This window comes from Patagioenas fasciata, chromosome 19 (assembly GCF_037038585.1).
Source record: "Patagioenas fasciata isolate bPatFas1 chromosome 19, bPatFas1.hap1, whole genome shotgun sequence".
NCBI lineage: Eukaryota > Metazoa > Chordata > Aves > Columbiformes > Columbidae > Patagioenas > Patagioenas fasciata.
The window spans coordinates 14,145,511-14,170,383 of NC_092538.1; the positions used below are offsets into that span (position 1 = coordinate 14,145,511).

The 24,873-nt window shown below is 49.9% G+C and overlaps 1 protein-coding gene and 1 long non-coding RNA gene across 2 annotated transcripts; one reads left to right on the forward strand and one right to left on the reverse strand.

Annotated features, from left to right (window-relative positions):
• The first annotated feature begins 1,788 nt into the window (after window positions 1–1,788).
• Window positions 1,789–7,361, forward strand: LOC139829452 (coiled-coil domain-containing protein 81-like). The gene is made up of 7 exons (XM_071817000.1): window positions 1,789–2,076; window positions 2,747–2,808; window positions 3,308–3,464; window positions 4,327–4,583; window positions 4,988–5,073; window positions 5,545–6,511; window positions 7,247–7,361. Exons 1-6 carry the CDS (start codon window positions 2,013–2,015, stop codon window positions 5,705–5,707), a joined length of 789 nt encoding a protein of 262 aa, XP_071673101.1. The 5' UTR covers window positions 1,789–2,012; the 3' UTR covers window positions 5,708–6,511; window positions 7,247–7,361.
• A 13,458-nt stretch (window positions 7,362–20,819) lies between these two features.
• Window positions 20,820–21,629, reverse strand: LOC139829405 (uncharacterized). The gene is made up of 2 exons (XR_011741891.1): window positions 21,457–21,629; window positions 20,820–20,904 (listed from the first exon to the last, which is right to left on the reverse strand). It is a non-coding gene; the product is annotated as an uncharacterized lncRNA (long non-coding RNA).
• Between the last annotated feature and the right edge of the window lie 3,244 nt (window positions 21,630–24,873).

Sequence of the window (24,873 nt, forward strand, 5' to 3'; positions counted from 1 at the left end):
TAGGTACTCGTAGTGAGTACGGAAAGTGTACGCTCGCGATTCCGCGAGGGTAAATTTATAATACACTCGCAATCCTGCGAGGGTTAATTTACTTACACGTGCAAATGTGCACGGAATACTACACGTGCTTATATGGAAGCACGGGAGGAAAACACACTCGCGATTATGCGAGGAAATAATTTTATACGTGTGCCAATGTGCACAGAAGGTTACTCGTGCATATGTGCACGGAAAGTATAAATACACTCGCGCTTATGCGAGCAAATAATTTTATACATGCTTATATTAAGCACGGGAAGTTACAGGTGCAAATGTGCACGGAAAGTATAAATATACTCGCAATCCTGCGAGCCGTTTTACTCACACCCGTGGCGGCAAGGCAAGCGGAGTCTCCATCCCGGGGAGGAGGGCTCTCGGCGGCAGCATCTCGCTCGTGCTCCGAGAGACCCGCGACAATGGGCGGAGTCTCGACGAGAGTCCCGTTTTTTATAGGCTGATCAGACCTGACTCTAGGCATTCTAGAAGCTTCTCTGCACCCCCACACCGGTTGTGGGGTGCCCCTGAAGCCTCCAAACATCCCCCACACTGGCCGCGGGCACCCAGCGGCTCACTGGCGCCTCGGCACTCCCGTCTCCTAATGACCCTGAGCCCTTCTCTCTGTCAGCCTCTTCCCGAATGTTCTGCAGGGTACGCTAAATTAGGCTTTTACACATATCTGTGGAACAGTTTTTTTCTACAAAGACTACATACAGGTTGCATTGTTTAATGGCAGCATGTACTAATATTATATGCTCAGGTTTCACAGCCACTGATAACATATCCATTTAGACCAGTTTGATTAACAAATATATCGTTAAGTCTATTACAGTCTCTAACCCCAGGAAAAATACACCCACGTGTTTAGTGAGAAATTATATTACGGATATACGCTTGCCTGAATCTGGCAAGGAATTATTCAAGAAAATCCACGGGTTTATAATGAGGAAAACACCTGCCCAAGCGGCGAGGAATTGTTTAATACACTCGCTGATCTGGTGAGGAAATAGCTCAGTTCTACCTAGTAAGTTATCGCTCACCCCAGCGAGGCGACGAGGCTGACCCAATCCCGGGAGGCTACTTTAGGTGGCGATCCTGCCTAAGGGGAGGCTTCAGGCAGACAGACCCGCAGCTCCGAGAAGACCACAAACGGCCATTCAACGGGACCCCGTTTATATCCGTGTCAGATCTGACTGTGGGCGGTCTAGAAGCTTCACGTCTTCTCTGCACGCCCCTACTGTGGCAGGGCAGCCGCGCTCCCCGCTGCAGACACGTTGGGTGAGAGAGGCAGGAAGAAGCGGGGAAGGGTAGAAGGAAGCCCATCGGCGCTTGCAGCCCTGTGTCCCCATGTGGGGACATGGCAGGGGCGGCCTGGGGAAACCCCTCCCACTCAGGAGACAGTGGGGTGGGGGCAGCTCCCAGAAACCCCTGCCCACTGCAGAGCCCCTGGCAGGGCCTGGGGGGCAGGTGTGTGCAGCCCCTCTGTGACACGGTCCGAGGTCACAGTGGGACAGCCAGACGTCACAGTGGTGACAGTCCCCCTTTCCCTGTCGTGACCAGCATCTGCCCCACTCACCCCGGTGAGGCCGAGTCGACTCCAAGTGCTGAGAGCTGCTCTCGCCACCGCTCTGCTCTGGAGTAGCTGCTCTGCAGTGAGGAGGAGAAGGTGGAGAGAGGGAGCACGACAGCACCAAGGAGTGTGAAAGGTGGAGAAGGAGAAGGAGGAGGAGGAGGAAGAGGAGAAGGAGGAGGAGGAGGAGGAAGAGGAGAAGGAGGAGGAGGAGGAGAAGAGAAAAAGAAGGAGGAGGAGGAGGAGAAGAAGGAGGAGGAGAAGGAGGAGAAGAGAAAAAGAAGGAGGAGAAGGAGGAGAAGAAGGAGAAGAAGGAGGAGGACAAGGAGGAGGACAAGGAGAAGCAGTAAAGCCATTGTCCAGCCACTTGCTGCTGTTGTTGACTTGAAGCAGCAGTGGAACTAAGATGGCAAGACAGCTCTTCTTGCAGCCTCACCTGAGCCCAACTATTGAGAAGCTCGAGCGTTATGGTAAGGCCTTCAGGCCCAATTTCACATGTGTGTCTGGGTCAAGGACATCTCTGAAATCAGGATGGAAACCCGAGGACTGTGGGGGGTGGTTGCTCAGGAGTGGTGACTGCAAGGAGGGACCTGCTTGACCATCCCAAAGGGCTGAGGGGCTGATGTGGCAGCCAGGGCTCCTGGTTCCCTTCCTGACGTGGCCCCTGCCTTCCTGGGGCAGCCCAGGCAGAAACCCCTGACCCCAAAGGGCTGCCCTTGCCTGGCGCTGGGCATTACCCACGCTGAGCTCATGTCTGAATGGAAGAGCTGAAGGTGCTCGTGGGCCACGTGGGCTCTGTGTGTTCAGAGATGTGACCCGGCAAAACTGGCCCCTGCTGGGGAGACACCAGGGCCTGCCCTGAGCCTCCGAGAGCCGCGTGGAGCACAGCCCCGTGCCCCCGCGGGCATGGCAAAGCACTGCCGGCTTCCCGTGGGAGTGGGTCACACCCTGGAGAGCTGCACCTGCAAGGAAAGGAGCCCCTTGGAGGCAGCATGAGGTGTCCTTTGGTTCTTGCCGGGCTGGAGAGAGACCACCTGAAATGCCTGAGTGAAAGATGCATCGCTCCTTGGACAGGAGTGGGCCGAATGGTCTTGAGCTTGCTGCCTCAGAGCATGACAGGTCTTTCCCTTGTTTTTCCAGAGTTCGCTAAGATTTGGGCCAGCACATCGTATCACCTCAGCCTGCAGCTGGCTCTCCACCAGGTGGGCCTTACCTCCTTCTCCCCTCACACCCTGATGAACGCTGATCAAGTCCTGACAGCCCTTTGCCATGGGGTGCAGCTGTTCTTCCCCTGCGTTGAAAGCAGGAGCAACGCCCCAGCACGACACTGCAATGCACACAGTGACATGGACACCTTCTCTGTCCATTCAGATGTACAAGAAGGTCCCCCCGTCAGAGTTGCATGTGAAAACCTGGAAGCCTGGGACACATCTGGATTTATTCCAAGTGTGGGAACCCCCTGCCTTCTATCTGATTGAGCCAGAGGGTGTTTGTCAGCTTTCCCTCACCTATTTGGTTCTTCGTAGCTGAAGGGGGGTGAGAGGGAAAAGCGCAGCCCCTGTTTGTGTTCTCCCAAGGAGCCCATCTTGCTCCTTTGTGCCTCAGGCCAGGGCAGGGCACTAAACGCCATCAGCCTCCTCTGACAAGTCACCCGTCTGCCCCTCCAAGACTTCTTCCCATCCGCCATCTCCTCTGTTCCAGGCTGTCCGCATTCCCGGAATCGGGACTTTTGCGGTTGTCAGAAAGCGAGTAGCCCTCAGCGAGCAGGATCTGGTGATCGTGGAGAGACCCGTGTTTCGACCTGACAAGGCTGTTGTGCAGGACTATGAGCTCCGCTATGGTTGCAAAGACTTCCCTGGTAAGCAGCGTGAAAGCGGCGCTGGCCCTTGAGCAGGGTGGGGAGGGGTGCTCTGCTCCCCAGAGGTGACTGAGGGGAGTACCAGCCACCCACCGCGGTCCTGCCAAGAGCTTCACTCGACAAAACCAGCCGGCTGTGAAAGGACCCTGCCTAGCTGTTTGTTTTAAAGAATCACCAGAGGACAATACAGCTAAGAGCGCACTCTCTTTGTCCTGCTTCAACAACAGGTTCCCTCACAGCTTCCTTGGTGTGGTGTCTTCTGGTTCTGTGATGCTTCAACTCTTGCTCCCCCTTTCCGCTGCACCAGACCTCCTCCAGGCAAATGCCAGGGCTCTTCCCAGCTCCCTCAGCCTCCTTGCACAGGGGAAAAGCAGGGGAAACCCAGGGGGGTAAGACGGTTCCTTCCAAAAGCCAGTGACGGCGACACCTGCGCCTTCTAGTCACTACTGCCTTTGGGTCAGCTGTTGTGGGACCCTGGGGAGCACCCAGAGCTTGGGGCTGTGTTTGGGGTGCGTTTCTCTCTAAAGACAAAGACAGCACCGAGTGTGGGCTGGCACCCTCCAGCTTGCCCTGGGACCTGGTGCCTATCTCCCCACTTTGTCCCGCAGTCACTCTTCTTCCCACCAAGTGCCTAAGACTCTTTGTTTCCCTTTCTGTATCAGAGAAGCCACAGCTGTCTGCTCCGCACCTCACTGTCCACTTTAAGAGGAAGGGACAAGCCGAGCGTCTCCTCAGAGGCGCTGGCCCAGCCAGGCAGCCCAGTACCAAAGTGTTGCCTGAGGGCCTGGAGGCTGCAGACCTTTGATTGTAGCCTGCCCAGCAGGTCTGCAAGCTCATGTGTTCCTCTTCTCTTGTCTTTCAGGCCATCAAGATTTCGAACAACTGCCGTATGCTGAGATAGCCTCAGAGAACGCTGTCTCTGAGGGCACCGTGCAGCTCTACATGGAAAGGACCACGCACCTTTTCCATGCCTACCTAGAGAACAGGAAGAACGTTGCCATCATCTGGAGGGACGTGGGCATGCTGATTGCCGAGGGAAAAGAGATAAAAAAGAGATTTTACTTACACTTTTTGGAAAGGCTGAATGGCGCTGGCAAGATGCTGCAAGCTCTTCTCGAGGTAGGATTTTCACTTTCCCAGCCCCACTCCTGCTGCTTCTGAAATGCTTTCTGGGGGCTGCTTTCCCCTGGCCGACCATGCCTTGTTCAGTCACCTGGGCTCCTGGAGCTCTAGAGCACAGCAGGCTCTCTGCAGAGCACCTCCCTGGCGTGCAATGGCCTGGCTTTGCAAGAGCCACCCCCAGAGGAGCTGCACTTTGCGAGAAAAGGCCGGCGTTGATGGCGGGGAGCGCTGCGTGCCCCACTCTGGGGGCCGGGAGCAGAGGCACAGGCAGAGCAAGGCTTGCTGAGCCCAGAGCCCTTGGGCGGCTCTGGCTCTTTGCTGGCGCTGGGCTGAGGCGGAGCGAGCAGCCGGCCCTTCCCAGTGTCCGCTCCTCCCGTCATCCGTCTCTGTCCTCGTTGCAGATGCCGGAGATGAGGGACTCAGTCATCTCACGCCATGACACCGCTGCTTCCCAGACCTCCTCTGGACGTGTTATCGTCCTGCCATGGTATGTTTGACTTCACTTGGAGGAACGTGGGACAGTGGCACGGCTTATGCATCTGTCCTACTGTGGAGCTAGAGACGCATTTAGGCAACATTTCCCACTACGTTTCTCCTGCTCCTTTTCTTTCCTCTGTGGGAGAGACTGCTCTTAGGTCCGGAAACGTTAATCTGCAAGGCTCTACAGGAACTTGGAGGGCAAGATCAGAATTCAAAAGGGTGTTAGAAAATCAGAGCACTAGATAATATTCTGCTCTCCATGTGCACTGTGAGCAGGATCATTTCCCCAGAAGCAGCAAGGGGGTTTTGTGGGAGGACGGCCATTCTCACGGGAAGGATGGAAAAAAGCGGGCACAGGCTGACGGGGTCTCACCTAGCCCTCCCGGCACTGGAGTTTCTACTGCAGCCCTCCGGGTTGGGCTGCCTTGGGAAACAATGTGGTGTCCTTTCTTCAGCCTGGTACCTTCTTGCTCTTCAGGTGCCAACTTGAGACCGTGCCTAAGATGCCAACGCTGATAGACCTGACGGGACGTGTGCAGGGAAAAGGTGATGGCAGTGGAAAGAAAGGTCGGGGACCAGTGGGTTGCTGGCAGGGGGCTGCAGGGTTTCCTTCCACGGCACATGGAGGGGATCAGAACTGAGGTTACCCCAGGAGGCCTGGAAGAGGGAGAGGCTCCTCCTGTGACTCTCTGGACCCATCATGGTAATGCTCCGGTGCCCCATCATGGGACAAGGTCTCAGGACAGTCCTGCACCACAAAGGGCCTCTTGGACTGCTGAAGGACACCTTTCCAGTGGCCTCCACTCCCTGCTTGGGCTGCAAACAGTGCAAAGCTCTAAGCCTGCTTCTTTCCATCATGTGCTCAGATGTCTCAGAGGCAATGCCTGTGGTGTGAACCTGCTCCAGCAGCAAATGTGTGTACACAGGACCAATGCAGAAATCCCAGAGCTGGGTTCCCTTGAGCAAAATGATTCCCCTTCCCAGAATGACTCCCGGAGACCACCGGCTCTGCCAGGGAACCCCCTGTTTCAGCACAAGGATGAGAGAAAGCCATCCAGATAGTTTTCCCCAGGGAACCCCAGGGAATAATAGTGCACTGTAGGCACGAGGAGCTGGACCAGAAAAACAGTGTCAGAAAAGGCCTAAGACCTCCCAGGAAACATGGCTTTCCCCCAAAGGGATGAAAAGGACCACCTTCCCCAGTGTTACCACAGCCCTGAGCAGACCCGCACGTCACTCTCCTTGGAACTGGCACACAAGTGGCACCCGGTTCCCAGAACAACACCGAGATGCTGTTCTGAAGAACCGTCTCCTTTCCCCTTTCTAGAGGATGCTGCCGAGAAGCGCCTCCTCCGTCGAACCAGGCTTCCTCCAAATCGGTTACCTGCACCGACTGTGAAGCCGGAGCAGGGTCAGAAAGCTGAGGGGAGTGAGCCTCGCGCCAGGTGAGACACTCGCATAAATGGGTGAGCGTGACCCCCTGCTCCGGCCTCTGTGGGAGCGAGACGTTTCTCCTGGAAACACCCCAAGTGCGCTTTTCCCACGTCCCACTAACTCATGGTTTCTTGCTCATGGCAGTGTCTTGTAGCTTCTTGGCAGACTCTGCTGGCACCACTATTTCTTTCTTCCCTTCCGATGTGCAGAACTCTTGAGTAGCCAAGTGCAAAGGCTGATTCCAGGAGCAGAAGGTCATTTTGGCTTTCCCTTCAGGTTGAAATGAGCCTGGCCTTTCTGTTTGCTGAGAACAGAGTTCTGCAGTTAGTTACTGCAGAGGATTGCCCTGAGCAACCAGGAGCCTCTTCTACGCTGACGCCTGTCTTACGGAGAGCCCAGTGGCAGGATGGCCCTTCTCGTGGGGTCGTGTCCTCCTCCCTTTGACACTGTGTCCCCAGCGCCCAACCTGCCCGTACAGGGCGTAGCGCTATCTCCGGGCACAGGACCCTGTTCCTCTGGTTGCTCCAGCAAGAGAGGGCCGAGACCTGGGCATCCTGAGTTGCAGGGGGGCTGTTGGGCCCATCCGAGGCTGACAGCTTGGGGTCTTCTCTGTGCCTGGGGACTTGATCACAAGGATGCGAGCAGAGCACGTTCTGCTGCAGAAGCAGGTGCGCCACCTGGAAGCACAGGATGCAGAACCAGCTCCTCCTGCGCTCCTGCCAACACGCCCTGTTGTGTCTTTGCAGGCAGCTACCGGTCATCCAGAGGAGCTGCTTGAAGGAAAAGGAGGAGAAAGGAAAGCTACCGCCTCTGCTTGCACCCAGAGAAGTGGACTTCATAGCCAGAGCCATTGAGAGGAGAGAAAAGGTACCCGACACCGGATGCTGCAGGAGCACATCCTACTGGACTGTAGAGCAGCGTTGCTCCACACGTGCCAGTGCTCACAAGATTCTTCACTGGGTGTTCACGGGACCACTGACCAGTTGCTTTGGTGTTTGCTTGAAGGGAGGCGGGTCACTGTCAGTTGAGAATATACTTGTCACTTCCAGTAGCCTGGAAACACCCCCAGAGCCCTCACTTGAGGCCGTTTCTGTCGGCCAGGTGACTGCAGGGCTTGTCTGGGCTCGCCAGCTGCCGGCTGGTTTGTAGCCCGGTGGTGGCTTATCTCCCTGGTCATTCCAGACGGGCTCCTCGGTGGAGCCTGCGGGAACCTGGGAGCAAACCAGTGTGGACAGCAAGGCAGAAGAGAAGGGAGGGAGGGAGGGAGGGAGGGAGGGAGGGAAGGAAGGAAGGAAGGAAGGAAGGAAGGAAGGAAGGAAGGAAGGAAGGAAGGAAGGAAGGAAGGAAGGAAGGAAGGAAGGAAGGAAGGAAGGAAGGAAGGAAGGGAGGGAGGGAGGAAGGGAGGAAGGAAGGAAGGGAGGGAGGAAGGAAGGAAAACAGCTCAGCCGTGGCAGGGAAGGCTAATGCTGCCTGCTATTGCATTTTGTTTGTCCCCCAGAATAAATGGGAGAAGAAGGAGGAGCAGCTTCCACCGTATATCCAGAAATACCTGGAAGAACAGGAAGAGAAGGAAACAGAGCTGGCAGAGGCCGAGGCAGAAGAGGAGATGCCCAATGTGGAAGGAAATGGAGAAAAGCCAAAGGAGATGCAGAGGAGCCAGGTACTTGGGATTCCTGCAGAAAAAGAGCACTTTCTCCCGTGGGGCGGCTGAGACTGCAAAGTACCCTGGTACCCAAGCCGTCATAGCAGCCTTGCTGCAGCAGAACCGGGCGGGTGATGCTGCCCTTCCTGAGCAAGAAGGGGGACACAGAGTTGCAGTGAAACCCTGGTGACACTCAGAGGTCACCCCAGGGCCTGCTGAGCTCCTTCTCCCGGCTCTCCCCGTCCCGTGTGGTCCATTCAGAAGTGTTCTGGGGTCTGCGTGCTGGGAAGCAGCACCCTCCGGGTGCAGGGCTGTTGTATGAGAGTCTCCTCCTGTGCAGGAATCCAGCTCCCCCGAGTGCTCCTCAGACAGCTCCTCGAGCAGCGTGGAGTCAGACGAGTCCAGCTGTGACCTGCTGGAGATGAACATGGAGGGCTGGGAAGAGGCCGGAGAAGAGCCCCCCAGCGTCCCTGAGGACAACAGCGTCCCCCAGAAGCGGTACGAGATCTACTCCACGTCGGCCAGTGCCAGGAGACCGTCTCAGGCGCTGAGGCTCGCGAGAGACACGTCCAGCAAGAGCCTCCTCCAGCGTGACGAGCGCCAGTGCCGGCCAGCCAGGCTGCTGACACCAGCTCTCCCTTCTGTTCAGTAAAGCCCCACCTGCAAACCGCTGGGTCTGACACTGTGGGTGTTTCCTTGGCGGCTGTGGAAGCTGCGCTGGGCAGTGGCGCAGGGAAAGGCCACTGCAGGGAAGAGGGCTGGAGCCTCAGCCTCAGCCCTGCTCCAAGGGCAGCCCTCCCCAAGGCTCTGCTGTACCGGCTCGGCTGCGGCCCTGCTCTTTGTGCCCCTGCACCCCGCGTCCCTGGCACGGAGCCTGCCGCAGCTGCACATCCCGGACAGGAGCGGGAGGAGAAGGAGGAGGAGGAGGAAGAGGAGGAGGAGGAAGAGCCTGGGCACCCTGGGGAGCCGAGCTGCAGGGGAAAGCATCCGGGGGCTCGCCCAGCCAGGGCACTGCGGGGCGCCCAGAGCTGTGCAGGAACCACCGTGTGCCACAGGGACAATGGCACCCCAGGCAGGAGCCGTGCCTGGGGAGAGGAAAGCCATGGCGGGCAGCTGGGCTCTGCCAAAGCTCTGCTGGGGCTCCCGACCCTTTTGTTCCACAGCCCCTGGCAGGAAAGGCAGGCTGGAGCCGAGGTGGGATGGGGACACCTCCGAAAGCTCCTCTGCGGACCCCTGGGTTGGCATAAAGCGTGTCACAGGGGCCTGAGAGCGGCTGTGTGGCAGGAGGGAAGGAAGTTCGAAACTGCTGGCTGTTGGGCACCCTCACCCTGCCCGTGCTCTGTGGGGACTCCACGCAGCGGGTGTCAGCGATGCTGGCAGAGCCCAGGCAGGCTTAACCGCGCTACGAGAGATCGGGCCCATTTGTCAGACCTCTGTGGGATATTTTTTCCTGAAAAGCCCTGATTTTTGGGCATCCTGACTTTGCCTCCATAGGAGTAATTCCTACTGCCATTTACACTCTAAACAGCTGTGCCTTTCTCATGGCACCACGCGTGAGGTTGGCCAACGGTCAACAAGAATGGCTTGCCTCTTCTTAGGTGAATCTAAGCAGCTAAGGAATATATGGATATATATATGTATATATGAAGACTTATGTAGATAGGTGCCATGCAAACACCTGCCCCTGAGTTACCTACCTGCTTCCCCTCCTGCTCTAGTAGGCAGAAACGGGATTTCTTCCATATGATGCCAGTGACTTCAGACACCCACTTTGCTTTATCTTGACGTGCCGCACACAGGATCACCTTTCTTTGCACTGGAAGAGAGTCTGGATCACTGAGAGACAGAAACCTGCAGTTGTTGCTGCTCTGTAAATCAGGTCTTTTGCAGTCTTCAAGATGGATATAAAATGTAGCGAGAAGTCACTTGCAGAAATCATAGTCCTGTTTCTCCTGTAGTGTTCCTGCGCTTGCCCAAGGCGGGGGCTGGAGAAAGCGTAGGACAAGCTGAGGCACCATATGGAAGTACAAGAAAGTACAACTTTCACCCTTTGGCAAACAAGATTTGAGCAAATCAGATTGCAGTCTGGGTAATTCAGTGAGAAGGGAAACTGTGCGTGAATTTGGGGGTGGGAGGGGCTGTTTCTGTGAATAAAATGTCACACAGATGTGTTTGACATTCAAGAAGTTAACAGCAATCACTATCCTAAAAAATATAAACACCCCTTCCTTCCCCAAAGCGTTAGAGGCCTTCAGACAATACACACAGACTCACGGAGATTCCTAGATCCAAATCAGTTCACATTCCAGCAACTTTTAAATACAACCTCATACAATATCAAGTTCCCATCCATCATAGCATTTCGGGTTTGTTTTGGTTTTGGTTTTGTGGGGGGTTTTTGTGGATTTTTTTTCCCCCCCAATCGGAATCAGAGTTTAACAATTTAAATTCTTTCCTGGTCTAAAAATTATTAGATAACAATAAGAGTAAATTAACTTAGAGTACCATACTTCATCCCATTTTTTCCAAAGTTCTGCAGAACAACATTAATTGCAATACAGCACTAAAACCCAGAATTCCACATTTAAGCCACATTCGAGTACAGTATCGTTTCAAGTTTCTTTTATCAGAATATTTCCCCAAAAGTTACTCTAATGTGTAAGGATGCATCCTAAGGGGGAGCAAGGTGGTATTTTAGCAGCGGAACCGGTTCCCATTTCGTAATTATCTCCCCAAACAAAATTCTTTTGGTACGAAATACATATATATATATATATATGCCAACTAAAATACTGAGCTCAGATATGACAACCAAGTACCAAGTTCAAATATGCAGTTGGATCACAGTTACTTATTCAAGACAATATCTCCATTTTAGCACTGCACCTCAAAATTATTTTAGCATTGATCTCAAAATTATTTGATAACAATAAGAGTAATATTTCCTTTTGGGGTCTTCTGGCTTCTCACTGGGTCTTTTCACTGATATCACGTGTGCCTTTGTTTAGTTCAGCTGTAGACACTGTTTATGGTCCATAGCCTTCCGGGTACTGTTTGTGTGAATAAATCCTTTTCTTCTCAGCAAAGTGCCAAACAGGCCCCGTTCTGCAGACGTCTGTGATGCCTCCACGTTAGCCTTGCATTGTTATTTTTTTCCCCAGTCAGTTCCGTTCTTCCCAGCAAAGTGTGAACCAGACCTTATCTTGCAAGTCTTCAGTGTAGTTTGTAGGTGCTTTTGGTAAATATGAGCAGAACTTTACAGCTCCAGATTTTAGCAAAGATTAGTTACAAAGTTTTCTTTTACAGCAAAGATTTTAGCTTCCTAAGTAACATGAAGCAGCAAGTATATTAAAAATCATGCAACCTTATACTTCCAGATAATTCGTTATTTCTAGTATGCATTTGCTTAAGCTAAACGATTGCTATGAAACATAAATTGGGCTCATCCACTGAGCTGTGAGCAGTAAAACCATGGCCATACGGCTGGTTATTCAGCAGAGCGAGCTCAAAGTAGGCTCATCCAGGCTGTCATATTTATAAAATAAAGTTGTTGGCTCATAGTCAAATTGCAGACAGTGGGAAAGGTCTGCACAAGACCCCCTGCACCCACAACCCATTGGTGTTCAGCTGCTGTTCTGCTTCCCTGTGGGTCTCCTGGAAGGAGCTCTTGGCCTGGCTGCAGCCCAGGCCTTTCCCTCCTCTGGAGTCTGAACCAAACTGCCGCTGGGCTGGCTGGAGGGGGTCAAGTGCATCCACCACACCTGGGAACCTGTATCGTTCCTCCTCGTGCACCACAGCTGCCCCGGTCCCTTCCCTGGAGCCAGCCCCAGGATGGACTCCATCCACCCCAGCAGCCTGATCACCACGTGGTCCTCTTGGGAGTCACAGAATCAGAGTGGTTGGGCTGCAGGAGCTCTGCAGATCCCCAGCCCAGCCCTGCTCACACAGGGTCACAGAGCAGATCACACAGGTGGGTCCAGGCGGCTTTGGATGTCTCAGAGAAGGAGACTCCACACCCGCTCTGGGCAGCCTGGGCCAGGCTCTGGCACCTCCCAGCAAACAAGTTTCTGCTCATGTTCACATGGAGCCTCCTGTGTCACGGTTGAGACGGACAAATGGCATAGACCAAGTTCTCTGAGGATAAAAGCAGCAGATGCCATTTATTGCCACAAGTGCATTTTTATACAGTTTTACCAATTCAAGTGTCTCTTCACTATTGGTTACAAGTTACAGCAGTAACATCTCTTTGGCTATTTTTGCTGTCATCAATGTTACTCTTTTACTCCCTTCTCCCTCCCGGGTACATCCTTAACATCTCCGGATACTCCATCACTCCCATCTTTCTCATGGGTAGGCCTTCATATCTTCAAGGCTAATTTTTGTTCCCATGCCCTCCGTCAGGGAATCCACAGACCCACCATAGTCCCACATAACTGTGCACAATATTCCTGCCCTTCCAAAAATAAGCAAAAAATCTCACTCAAAACCCCCCACACCACAAAGATTTTTATTAGAGAAGTCTCACGATCGTAAGCCCGTATTTTATTAGAGACTTGTCCCAGCTGCCCGCAGAATATTTCATTTTTAGTAGAGATGCAGCGCATCCCCCTCCCCACTCCCCTGGGTATTATTTTTATCAGCTTTTGCTTTATCCCCTCCTATAATGGTTGCTCTGTTCCTTGAGCAATGCTTAGTGCTGTGGAGTCTTGGAAGAAACTTTGAGGGAAAATGCAGCACAGGTATAAAGTATCATTGACTCCAGTGATGTAGTGATTGACGTGGATACCTGCTGGGGACCAAGAAGGTGGGGAGATGCTGGTGGTGGTGACCATGAAAGGAGAAGAAGAACAATGAACATGAAAACTCAAGAAATGAGACCTCCCTGAACCACAGGTGAGATCCCAGAGGAGGAGAGTTGAAGGGCAAAGGAGTTCAGGACAACTGGCAGTTTTTCAAACCCTGTTCAGTGCAAACGGTGCCAATAATAAAGCGAAGATCGCAAGCGTAACAAGAAACCAATCTGGCAGAATCACAGGCTCTTCTGCACCCTTGTGATCCTCCAGCTGAAAATAAAAGGAAAAGCACAAGAAGACAGGGTCATAATCAGAAAGGTCAAGGCAGAAAATCAGATAAAACTAACAAAGGACATCCAAAAGGGCTAACAAGGAAGAGCCCAGACAGGAGTAGGGAGAGGACAGGTCAGAGATATTTAATCTAAATGCAATGTTTTCACTTGGATGGTTAAACCCACACACATACACACCCGGCTGAGCCGCTCACCAGGGTCCGCACCCATCTCACCCCACCGACCACCTTCACATTTCCTCCTAGAAAAGCCTCAGGTTGTTACAGTGCTGGCAGAGCAGCACAGAAAGGCACCAAGACTTCACTTTTACCATTCACAGGGGCATGAATTAGGTGTATTCTCTCATGTCCTGTCCCTCACCCCATCTAGAGGGTTATTTCAAGAGCTCCTGGAAGACAGGCAGGCCCAAAGGTCAAGAAACCAGCAAATAATCTAATCGGAAGGAAACAAGGAAGCTTGGGTCACAATGTATTAATTCTGGAAACAAAAAATAAGCAGATTGAAACACTGGGAGAAGAGATTATTAACTCAGCAGAACAAGGACTGGTGGCTGGAGATGGACAGAGACTCTGAACTTTCAGGCTCAGGTCCTGAGTTTCACAAACCTGCAGTGTCCACTCCTTTAATATCATAAAATTTATATTTCCCTGAAGAATTTAGGCCCTTGAGTCAAGTTACTTAATGAGAAGAAACTTTTGTTTTAATCTATGTTTTCAGTTTCTTCTTCATTTTTTTTTAAAAGACCTCTTTAATTAGCCCTCCTGTTACTCATCTCTTCATTTTGCAGGGCTTACTGTGATTGCTGGCTTTTGGCCACACACTTATTCAGCTCATCCGAACAGAACTTCAGCTGTTGCCTGTAAGTTAGAGCTGAACATCCAAGTACAGGTATAAACACCAGAAAGTTACAGAAGAAGAAATATGAACCAATTTCTTTACAGGATATCTCACTCTGTCTGGTTTGCCGCCTCCTCAGGCGCAAAAATAATAAACCCTATTAATTTAAGTCTTATTTAGCTGTTCCATCTCTCTGCAATAATTGATTGGGCTTTAGACACTCAGCCAGAAAACACAATCAAATCAGGTTTGCCTGGTGACTGCGCCATAGCAGTGCCAGAAACCCCCAGTCCCCACACTTGCTCTAATTGATTAAAACATTTGGTCACTCGCACATTTCTATATAGACAATTAAGCTAAAGAGACACTACAAACGCAGCAAGACCAGCTGAGAGCAATAATGGATCTTTTCAGTCTATTTTTCTAGGGAGAATTAGGACTTAGCGATGTTGCAGTAACTAAAGCGGGTTTTGTCTCCCCTTTGCTCTGGATGCAGCAGCCTCAGGAGCTCAACGCTGCACAATCGCTGCCTTGCAGGGAACCACACCAACGAATTATCTGCTTTTCCTGCCCTCCAAAAAAGCTGCCACGTGCTAAATCTGCATCTGTTTGGCATCTATCAGGGCTGTAGCACTTCCAGGAATGAGGGGGAAGGGCTCCAGTGCAGAGTCAAGCCACATTTTTTACAAATACCCCCAATTTTCTGAGTCTGTTTGGATGCTGGCTCCGCACGTGCCGGCTGGCACGGGGCCAAAATGTGTCAGTCACAACCAGGCAAACACAACGATACCCAGTTCCCAGGAAAGTGGCTGAACTGCAGCATTTCTTGCCAAAGTGATGCACAGAGAACAAACAGGCTCCTCGGACTCTTCCTCAGAGATCTTGGGGGAGCTGCAGCGGTCGGAAACATTGGCAGAATCTACAAGTGTCAAAAGCCTAAAAGAAGAGATCCAGAAAAAGAAAAAGAATTGCAGCCGCCTTATCTGCAACTTTGTGCACACGAGACAAGAACGGTGAGGCATGACATTTGTACTAAAAACATTTTGCCAACAGTAGATCCAGACTATCACTTCATACGTCTCCAATGGCACAGGTGGTACCTGCTAATAGAAGGTAACGTTTATCCTACCCAGTCACTGGTCCCTGCAGTTCTACATTCAGTCTTGCGTGACTAAGAATCTGCAAACGTGGTTTAAAGCAGAAAGCGTACAGCTAGTCCTGGCTGGAGGATTAGTAAGCTGTGCTGACATGCAACCAGTAGAGAGGAGCGTGGGTATGGAATTCCTGTCTCCCTGCACCAAATCAAATGACCAGCACAGCTCACAGCCACACAGAGGCTGTAACACCCCAACCACAGGGTCTAAAAAAGAAACAACAAGCAGAGAAAGCTTCAGTTCTGCTTTACATCAAGCTTAAGGTGTGCATGATGTGAGACTTGAGATGAGTGTCAAAATTAACCTTTAAGTCTTCCTCCTCAGTAGAGATCTGAGAAGACAGGCAGCTGCAGTGCATATGGAAAATCCAGCAGCTGAAAACCCATTTCACCTGCAGCAGGTCAATAGTCATAGAATCATTTTGGTTGGAAAAGCCCCTCAAGATCAGGGAGTCCAACCATAACCCACGCCTGGCACTGCCCCATGTCCCTGAGAACCTCATTTAAACACCTTTTAAACCCCTCCAGGGATGGTGACTCCAGCACTGCCCTGGGCAGCCTGCTCCAATGCCCCACAGCCCTTTGGGGAAGAAATTGTTCCCCACATCCAACCTCAGCCTCCCCGGTGCAACTTGAGGCCGTTTCCTCTGCTCCTGGCGCTTGTTCCTGGGGAGCAGAGCCCGACCCCCCTGCCTCCAAGCTCCTTTCAGGCAGTTCAGAGATCAGAAGGTCTCCCCTCAGCTCCTGTTCTCCAGCTGAACCCCCCCAGGTCCCTCATGAAGTGGTTTGGGATGGAAGGGACCTTAAAAATCATCTAGTGTCCACCCCCCAGCCATGGGCAGGGACACCTTCCACTGGACCAGGTTGCTGAGCATCCCAACATGGCAAAAAGTCCAGAAGAAAACCCAAAGACACCTTCCGGCACAGATCTCTACACCACCAAAAACTCATTGCAAGAAAAGGCTTGGAAAGCATACACAAAAAGGCATAATTACAAAGGAATGAAGTAGAGCAGTGGTTGAAAAATGCCCAGAAGTCACAAGAAAGACTCAGCCATCCTCCTCCAAAAATGCAGCCACCATGAGCTCGGTTATAGCCCATCTGATGTCACATTGTGCTTCACAAACTCCTCAACGACCTCCAGAGGGCTTTTCTTCTGAGGAGGGAAATACACAGCTGGCAAATCAGTGTGGGTCTACCAAGCAACCTCCACAAAAGCCCTGGGGTTGGAAGCAATGATTGTCTGTTAAAGCTGAAACATTTCGGTGCAGAAAAGGGAGCTTCACAGCAGGAGATCTTTACAGGGGGAAAAAACGTCCCAGTTTCCCGCTGTTTTACAGGAGTGTGCCGGAGCCGAAGGTCAGACACAGCGGCAAATCCATCACCACCGACTTCAGGAGCATTGGCTGGAACACAATTGCTGCACTTGAGCCACCACCCAAAAGAATGTTCTGACTAAAGCGAGAAAATGTCACTGTTGGTGAAAGGAACCTGTTCAAATTATTTCAGCTTTTTATACCAGAATAGAAGTGGAATCCGGGCAGCGGAATTTTTCAGTTTGCCCAAGTGCGACAGGAGAAAACTCCAGTTTCATTCCTAGGGCTGCTCAGTCTTTGAGAAACCCTTGAAAGGCCACCAAGAGCTATTCTTTAGGCTTCCTCTTTCCCTTAAAAGAAAAGAAAGCGCTGTTGAAAAGTATAAAAGGCTTGAGATTTGTGGAAGGGTTTGCTTCCGTGAACTGAAAGCAGGAGTGAGAACATGACAGGGGATATTACAGGGCTCTACTTGACACGCAAAAATACTGCAGTCGCAAAATGGATGGAAAGCTTGGTCTTTCCGTGATGCTGCTTCAGATCCTTCTCGTCATACAGGAAACTAAGAACACCTTGGACATTTTTAACACGTAGTAAAAGCCTGCTAAGGTCAGTGAAAAATGCAGCTGCTTCAGCAGGCAAGCCAAGCCGAACCTGGTGTCAAGAAAACGGGACTGGCAGAGTTCAGGGCTGGGAATGCCAGGAGCTGTAAGAAATACCAACCTCAACAGCTGAGCAGAAAAGAGCTAACAAATTGTTAGGATCTGGCTTTTTGCCTAAACCCAGATGCCCATTTTAATCCAAGAGCCCCTTCTGCTTTGCAGCAGGGGACAACAGGAATAACAAAAATTTCCAATACATAAGCGCATAATTTCTTGTCAAACTAAGCCTATGATGGGGTGTCGAACATTTTCACCGGAGGCCACAGCAGCCCCGCAGTTGCATTCAAAGGGCCGAATGTAATTTGAGGATTTGGCCCACAGGGCTTGTGTTTGTTATGTGCATCGTGCTCCTTTATCGCCGACTCTGTCTCGTAACACAAAAGACATACTGGCTTTTCCTCCCTGAAACACAAACACGTATTTGCTTTCCCATCTATCAATAAATCGCCTTCCTTCCGCATCAATCTTCCTCTTACTGGACATTTTGAGATTCAAATTGCTCCACCAAAGACGGTAAGATGTGTCACCTAAGTAAAAGATCTAGATGATACTTTCACCTCCATCAACTAGTACTGAAGAAAAACCAAAATCCTGGACCTTTCACAATAAGCCCCGTGGTAAGTCAGAACGCTTGCTGAGCCTGTCGCAAAACATCTGCCATGAAGATCTCACATTGGTGACCTCCACTAGTGGCAACCACGGCAAACCGTGTGTTACGGAAGTGAGGCCATGGGTATCGACCACACGGCAGCTCATCCCATTTCAATCCCTCCCCCAAATCTACCTGCAAGTTCTTGAGAGCTCCTCTCACCCAGGTGAGATGGAGAAGAGACATCCGTCCCTCAGCCCAAGTAGATTCACTAATTCCTACATTGGCTTCGCCATCCCAGGCTGCTCCCTTGAATTCTTGAATTAGATTCTGGAGGAACTGTTACTCTTTTAGCAACTAATTTGAATGAAAAAAACCTATTGCTATAATAAAAGCATTCTGAAACTAATAGACACTGGCAGATCATCTTCTCAGGCCATTTTGTCCATTAACAGCAGCTGTGTCACACACCTGTGCTGTTAGATTGCCCACAGAAGAATTCAGAAGACCTATGAAGATGTCACATATTTCCTTATTTGGAGAACAGAATCTACAATGATTATTGAAGTGTATCACCACTATCCATATAAAATAAATGAGAGATACTCCATAGATAGTGTGAGGACATCACTATCATCTGTATCACACTTGACTGATGAGTTCTCTGCCCTTACCTGAAGTTTGAGGCCAAACTTTTGCCAAGAGATTTTAAATTTAAAACCCATCACCATCCGCCAGAACAATCCTAAGAAAACAGAACTAACCAGCCACCTCCAAAAACCATCTTCCAACTGCTCTTGGACACTGCACCCAAGAAAAAGACCAGCAAGACAAAATCCCCTCAAAGGGTCCCCACGGGGAGGTTGGGAAGACACAAGAGCGCACGCAGTTCACGTTTGGGCTGCAAAGCAAGCAGAAAAGAAAAATCCAAATAAAACCACAGGATGGGACTCGAGAACAGGTTGTGTCACAGAAGAACCAGTTTCCCGGTCCCAGCTCCCCTGCCAGGGCCAGAGCAACGGGACCCTGGGCTTTCCCCTCACACCCATCTACTCTCCCCACGAAAGGACATCTGGGTTCCTCCAGCGCCCACCACAGCCCAGCCTCATATCCAGCTATCGCTCCCAATAAATCATTTGGCAAATCAAGGAGCGGTTAAAACTAACGATGGTGAACAACCCACCAGAGCACAGGTCTGTGCTGACTTTACAGCAGCAGGGAAGTCTAAAAGACAATCAATATTTTTGCACCCATAAAATAAGAGGACACTGAAGGAATATCTGTGGAGTCACACTGGGGGTTTGTTTGGGGTTTTTGCTGCTCTTGTTTTTAGTTTGGGTTTTTTTTTTGGTTGTTTTGTTTGTTTGGGCCCATTTTGGTTTTGGTTGAGTGCCTTTTTTTCCCCCAGTCATCTTTCCTATGAGAACAGCAGCTTGAGCCTCCCTCTAAGGCTGAAGAAAGATTTAAATGTACTTCCTGGGAAAAAGAAAACCACACAAAAAACCCACCACCCAAACTTTGAGCCCAGCAGGAACTGTTTCAAGCAGCTACAAGCAACTGCAGAAACAAATAAGAACGTGTTAGGCTGTACCTACTAATCACCACAGGAGACACTAATATGAAAAGTGCTTCTATCTGCATTTTAGTTCCTGACACCTACCTGAACAGATTAAATTACTAAAGCGTTCACACAGCAAAATGGAAGCACTGCAAATAGAACCCAGCCAAATACCTGAACCATCAGCCTCTCTCCAGCTCTGTGTTGCTTGCAGGCACTTAGTTTGTGCTGTATTTGTATTTTTATGCAAGACTGAACACTGATGGAAAGGGAATCAGCATTTTCTCAGGCTGCAAGATTGGCTAACAACCTCCTTTCCCATTTCAAGGGGCAGCACACTTGCTTCAAAACTGCACTGCCTGTGCCCTAAACCCAGTCCACACAAAGGCTGCAAATCTCACACAAGCTACCAGTTATCATTCAGTTTTGGAGCATTTTGGGAAGCTCAGCCTTTCAGCGGAGCAGAAACTTCAGAAAGGTGCAGAGCAGATACTTACAGTGTTGTAATGATCGACATAAACCGCATTTCCCAAGCCAAACACAGCGTATCTCAGGCCTTTCAGATACGTTTTCCCAAAGCGAAAGTCACGCGCTGCCTCTTCTAACCCCTTGCAGAACCACGCTGCACTCTCGGTTGGCTGCCCGTCAGTGTACGTAGCTACCAAGAACACACAAACGTTCCTGCCGGTTGTCTAATAATATCAAGAGAATAGAAGAGATCGGTGCATTTCTCAGAACGCTTCCCATTAGTAAGACAACTGGAACACATGGGGAGTTGGAAGAAGTTAAAAGATGAGGTTTTTTCTAAGTGGGATTTTGGTGTGGGATGCTGCAGGTGATAACCCCAACAGTGGCGAACGGCCATCCCCCCTGCAGAGACGCCTTAAATTAGCCAGGAGAGATCAAACTGTCTGTCTGCTGCTTCACAGAGGTGGTACAAGAGAACAGAACATCTCCCTTCCCCACCCCAATCGACAGCTTCTTGAGCAGACTCTTGCAGCAATCAAGTTTCTCACTGATTCAAAAAAACAACTATCAATATTCACAGAAGAAAAATGCCTCAAGGATTACTCCATCTAAATATGACCAGCAAGGAGTTTTTAGCTTATGAGCCTGTGAAGGCTGCAAATTGTCACCATCTGCTTGTTCTGGCTTTGAACCCTTCCCTGGGGATACAGAGACAGAACAGAGGGACCTGGTGCAACCGCTCTCACTGAACTCACACCTGAGTTACAGAACCAGCTCATACCAAGTCACTGTCACCATCAAAATACTCTAGGCAATCCTCTCCTAGGAATATTCAAAATTTAGGTGTTTTCTGCTGAGGGTTGATGGGCTACACTTATACAGAAGGGAAGCGACTTTTAACACACAGCATTGGGAATTTCCAGAATAATAGGAGAGAAATACAAGGGGAAAAGAGCCTTCGCAACACAAGGAAAAGCTTTTCTTTATTAGTCATATTTATAAGGTACTTACCTCCTCTGGATCATAATCTCCCATGCTGATGACTTCCACAGGCAAACAAAGTGAAATAACGGCTTCAGCCAGACCTCTGGCAAACCTCCAAAAAAAAAAAAAAAATAGGAATTTATCAATTGCTTCAACCCAAGCACGGTAGCGACCAAACAACCCCCACACGCCCAGTCACAAGACACCTCCCACAACAGAAAGAACAAAGACATCCGAGAACTGGACACTGGACCTAGAATTCCTCATGTTAAGAAAAAAAAAAATCAAGTATATTGGCTGCAAGAAGAGAGTGACATGAATTTTAATGACTAATGATTTCACATTTACACACACCATTTTTTTCAAAAGCACCTAAACCAGTACTTGTCTCTGAGAAGACCCGCTCGCAACTACGGGTACGGCAAGAGTAAACTTTAAACTTCATCATCAATGTCTCTACTGCATGCGCCATTTAAAGCAAGTAGAAAAAAATGTTATTTTTACATAATTTTACGTTATCTTTCATGTTGGGCAATGACTTCTCATGAGCTAATGAACTTTCTGATGTTTACACTGTGCAATACTTCTAAGGCAAGCAACAGACTTGAGTCTCAATATTTCAAATTACTTCATGTAGGTGGGGAAAAAAAAAAGTAACTGATACCTTTGCTGTGCCAGTCTGAGACCCATAGAAAATCTTTACTTTGCCTCCAGGGTGGCTGATCCATTTACGAGTTTGTCTTCTATTCCTTCAGAAGAAGCTGGATTCCCATTGGATTTTTCACCCTAAGAAACAAGCACCACTTCTCATTCAATCCCTTTTCAAAGTGATGTTAACCCCATTCTCCCAAAACCACTTAAAACACCTATCCTGTGAACAGACTCTCAGCACTAATTAAATGAGGCTATCAAAGCATTTTAGCTTCTCACACCCAGAGAAAGACACAACCACGTCTCTGAACTAGGCCACGCTCCAATAAACTCAGGTCACACGCAGCCGGATCCAGCTGAACGCAGGAACCTCCCAACTCGCGCAGCAGAACTTTGCTCACCTGCGCAAGGAGCTTTTACCATCCTGAACAGCCTAATCCCACTCCCGTCCTAAAACCAGCCCAACCTCATCAGTAACATCAATGGAAAGAGGAACCCGAGAACTCCAGCACAAGTAGAGTGATTGATTTGCAGTGACAGAGCAACCCAGGCTGACACGATCTCTCAGTAACGACGGGAGAAGCGTTCAGCAGAGAGCTGCTCCAACATCAGAGCAACGAGGGCACCGAGTCACCCACAAACATGAGACCGTCCAGGCTGCGGATTATAACCCTCAGGTGCACTGAACTGTAAGGAACGTTCAAGGAAGAAACGTTGTTTTCACAAAACTGGGGAGCTGGCACCTGACCCCCGCGAGGGAAGGGACCGAGACACATCAGACTGTGAATCCTGAATGTAAAACAAAATCTCTTCAAACTAATCCCAGAATGCAAACTGACACCTGTATTTACAAGTTAATCTAGAGGGAAGGACGGCCAAAGAGCCAGGAACCCATTTTTAAATAGATCAATAAGGGAAAGGGTGTTGTTCGGATTAGATGAATGAAATACGTAAACTGAGGCAGGTGTCGGGTGCTCTGTAAACCCTGAAGAACCGACCAGTGGGCAACAGGGGAGGGAAATTGCACCCAGGGTTTGGGGGGATATAAACGGGGGCTTTTTGCCCTATTATGCGTGCCTGCCTTTAGGGAGAACACCCGGTCTTGCAAAATCATTAACAAAATGTGCTTTGCTGAGAGATCCTGCCTGGGCCTGTTCTATTGGCAAGGTGATCGTTTCCTACACGACCACACCTGGGCTCCGCAGTGACCCACGGGGGGGCCCACAGTGGGGCAGCACGTGTCACTGCACCAGTGGGGACCGTCACCCGGCAGCCACTCGCCTCCACACGCAGATTTCGGGGCCTTCTTGGACAAAAGCACTTCCATCTTCCCTTGCCTTCTTTCTGGTTTTGGTGGTGAGGAACTGAACGATGATCCAAATGCTGATCCCAATGATACAGGGAATTGACCTTCTCCCCTGGAGAAGTTGTAGAAACTGAGGGCAACAGAAAGTAGAAATTTGGAAAGGTTGTTAGATGAAGCTTGGAGAGTATTCAGTAACAGGGACAAGGAAGATTCTTGAAAGGATAAGTAAGTATGGAACTGAAGAGGTTGGAAGGCTTTGAAAGCCTTTAGAGAGAGGTCAGTATATATGTTGGGAAAATGAACGTTGGGGAAGGTACAGAGGAAGTAGGCAGAGAGAGAAACAGACAGTAGCAAGTTTTGAAAAAGACTGATGGGAACCTGGAATGAACAGAAACAAGTGGAATTTTTGGTGGATTGACAACAAGTAACAATTACATAGTAGGTAAAGGGAGTCACTGGCCAAAGTGAACGGGCATATTTTTGTGAACCTTTGAAATACAAATTGGGTAAACAAGTAGGTATTGATAAATTTCTATATATGTCCAATTCCTTCCAACCTTTTTGGGAGAAGGAATTTGGCCAGTAATAGAGAAATTAATACAAGTCAGGTTATAAACAGAATAATAAAGGACCTCTACCCAGTGGTAGCAAACACCTTTCTGACTGTATTAACTCTAATTTGATTTGGCTTACTGTTTTAGATTTGAAAGATGCCTTTTTGCCTCTCTCTCCGTGAAGCCAGCCAGACAATATTTATGTAAAACCCAGCTCACCTGGATGGTGTTGCTACAAGGATTTAAAAACAGCCCAACAGTACTAGGAAATCAGCTCGCTAAAGATCTTGAATCTTGGGAAGCCCCATCTGATGAAGGACAGATGCAACAATATGTGGATGATCGCTACCAGGACACAGAAGACATGCATAACCTGAACTGTAAGCTTATTGAACTTTGGGGGCTCCAAGGATACCAGGTATCACAGAAGACAGCCCAGATGATACAGCAACTCATGAGTAACTCATTTGGGCTATGAAATCAGCGTAGGGCAGAGGACCCTGGGCCAGGCTCGAAAGGAGGCCGTATGCCAAACATCAAAGCCTCAAACTGTAAAAGAATTACGGACCCTTCTTGGGCATGACAGAGTGGTGCCGGTTGTGTATTTATAATTATGGATTGTTTGTCAAGCCACTGTATGTGCCAGCAGCCACAGATCAGGAACACCTGCAATGGAATAAAGGAGCTACACGAGCCTTTGAAGAACTTGGTAAGGCTTTGACAGCGCCTGCTCTAGGACTCCCAGGTGTGAGTAAACCATTTTTTCTATTCTCTCACGAGAAGCAGGGAATAGCCTTGGGTACACTGGCACAGGATCTTGGCCCGTACCGACGAGCAGCGGCCTATTTCTCCAGACAATCAGATGCAACTGCAAAAGGGTGGCCGGGATGCCCGCGGGCAGTTGCTGCAGCGGTACTGAACATACAGGAGGCCCGGAAATTTACCATGGGTCAGAAAATGGCTGTGCTGGTATCCCACACGGTGCCTACAGTTCTAAAAGAAAAAGGGGGACGTTGGCTTTCCCCACAAAGATTTCTCAAATATCAAGCTAAATCATCCTCACTAACACTGTCAAGCCAGCTTCTTTCCTCAGTGACAACACTGGAAAACCAGTTCATCATAATTGCCTGGAAACCATTGAAACAACATAATCCAGCCAAGCAGATCTAAAGGACATAGGATTATGGAGAACACTGAGAACTGCCTTACGGACGAAAGCAGCAATATCCTGAACGGTGAAAGGCACGCTGGTTATGCTATAACTACTAGCCATGAAGTGATGGAATCTGGGCCTCTGTCTGAAAGTACTTCAGCACAAAAGGCAGAAATAATCGCCCTTACCTGTGCTCTGGAACTAGCCGAAGGTAAAACTGTGAACGTTTATATGGACTCTAAGTATGCTTTCAGGGTCGTGCACGGAACAATTTGGAAAGAAGAAGGACTCTTGAACTCTCAAGGCACACATATCAAACGTGCAGGAGAAATATCGGCAGCTCAACTTCCTAAGAAGGTGGCAATCATGCATATCCAGGCGCACCAGAAAGCGAGCTCGGAATTGGAAAAAAGGAAA

Coding starts and splice junctions, on each gene's coding strand:
- LOC139829452 (XM_071817000.1), top strand. CDS start 2,013: ATGGCAAGACAGCTCTTCTTGCAGCCTCACCTGAGCCCAACTATTGAG. Junction 2,809..3,307: donor TGCAGCTGGCTCTCCACCAG/GTGGGCCTTACC, acceptor CCTCTGTTCCAG/GCTGTCCGCATTCCCGGAAT. Junction 3,465..4,326: donor TGGTTGCAAAGACTTCCCTG/GTAAGCAGCGTG, acceptor CTTGTCTTTCAG/GCCATCAAGATTTCGAACAA.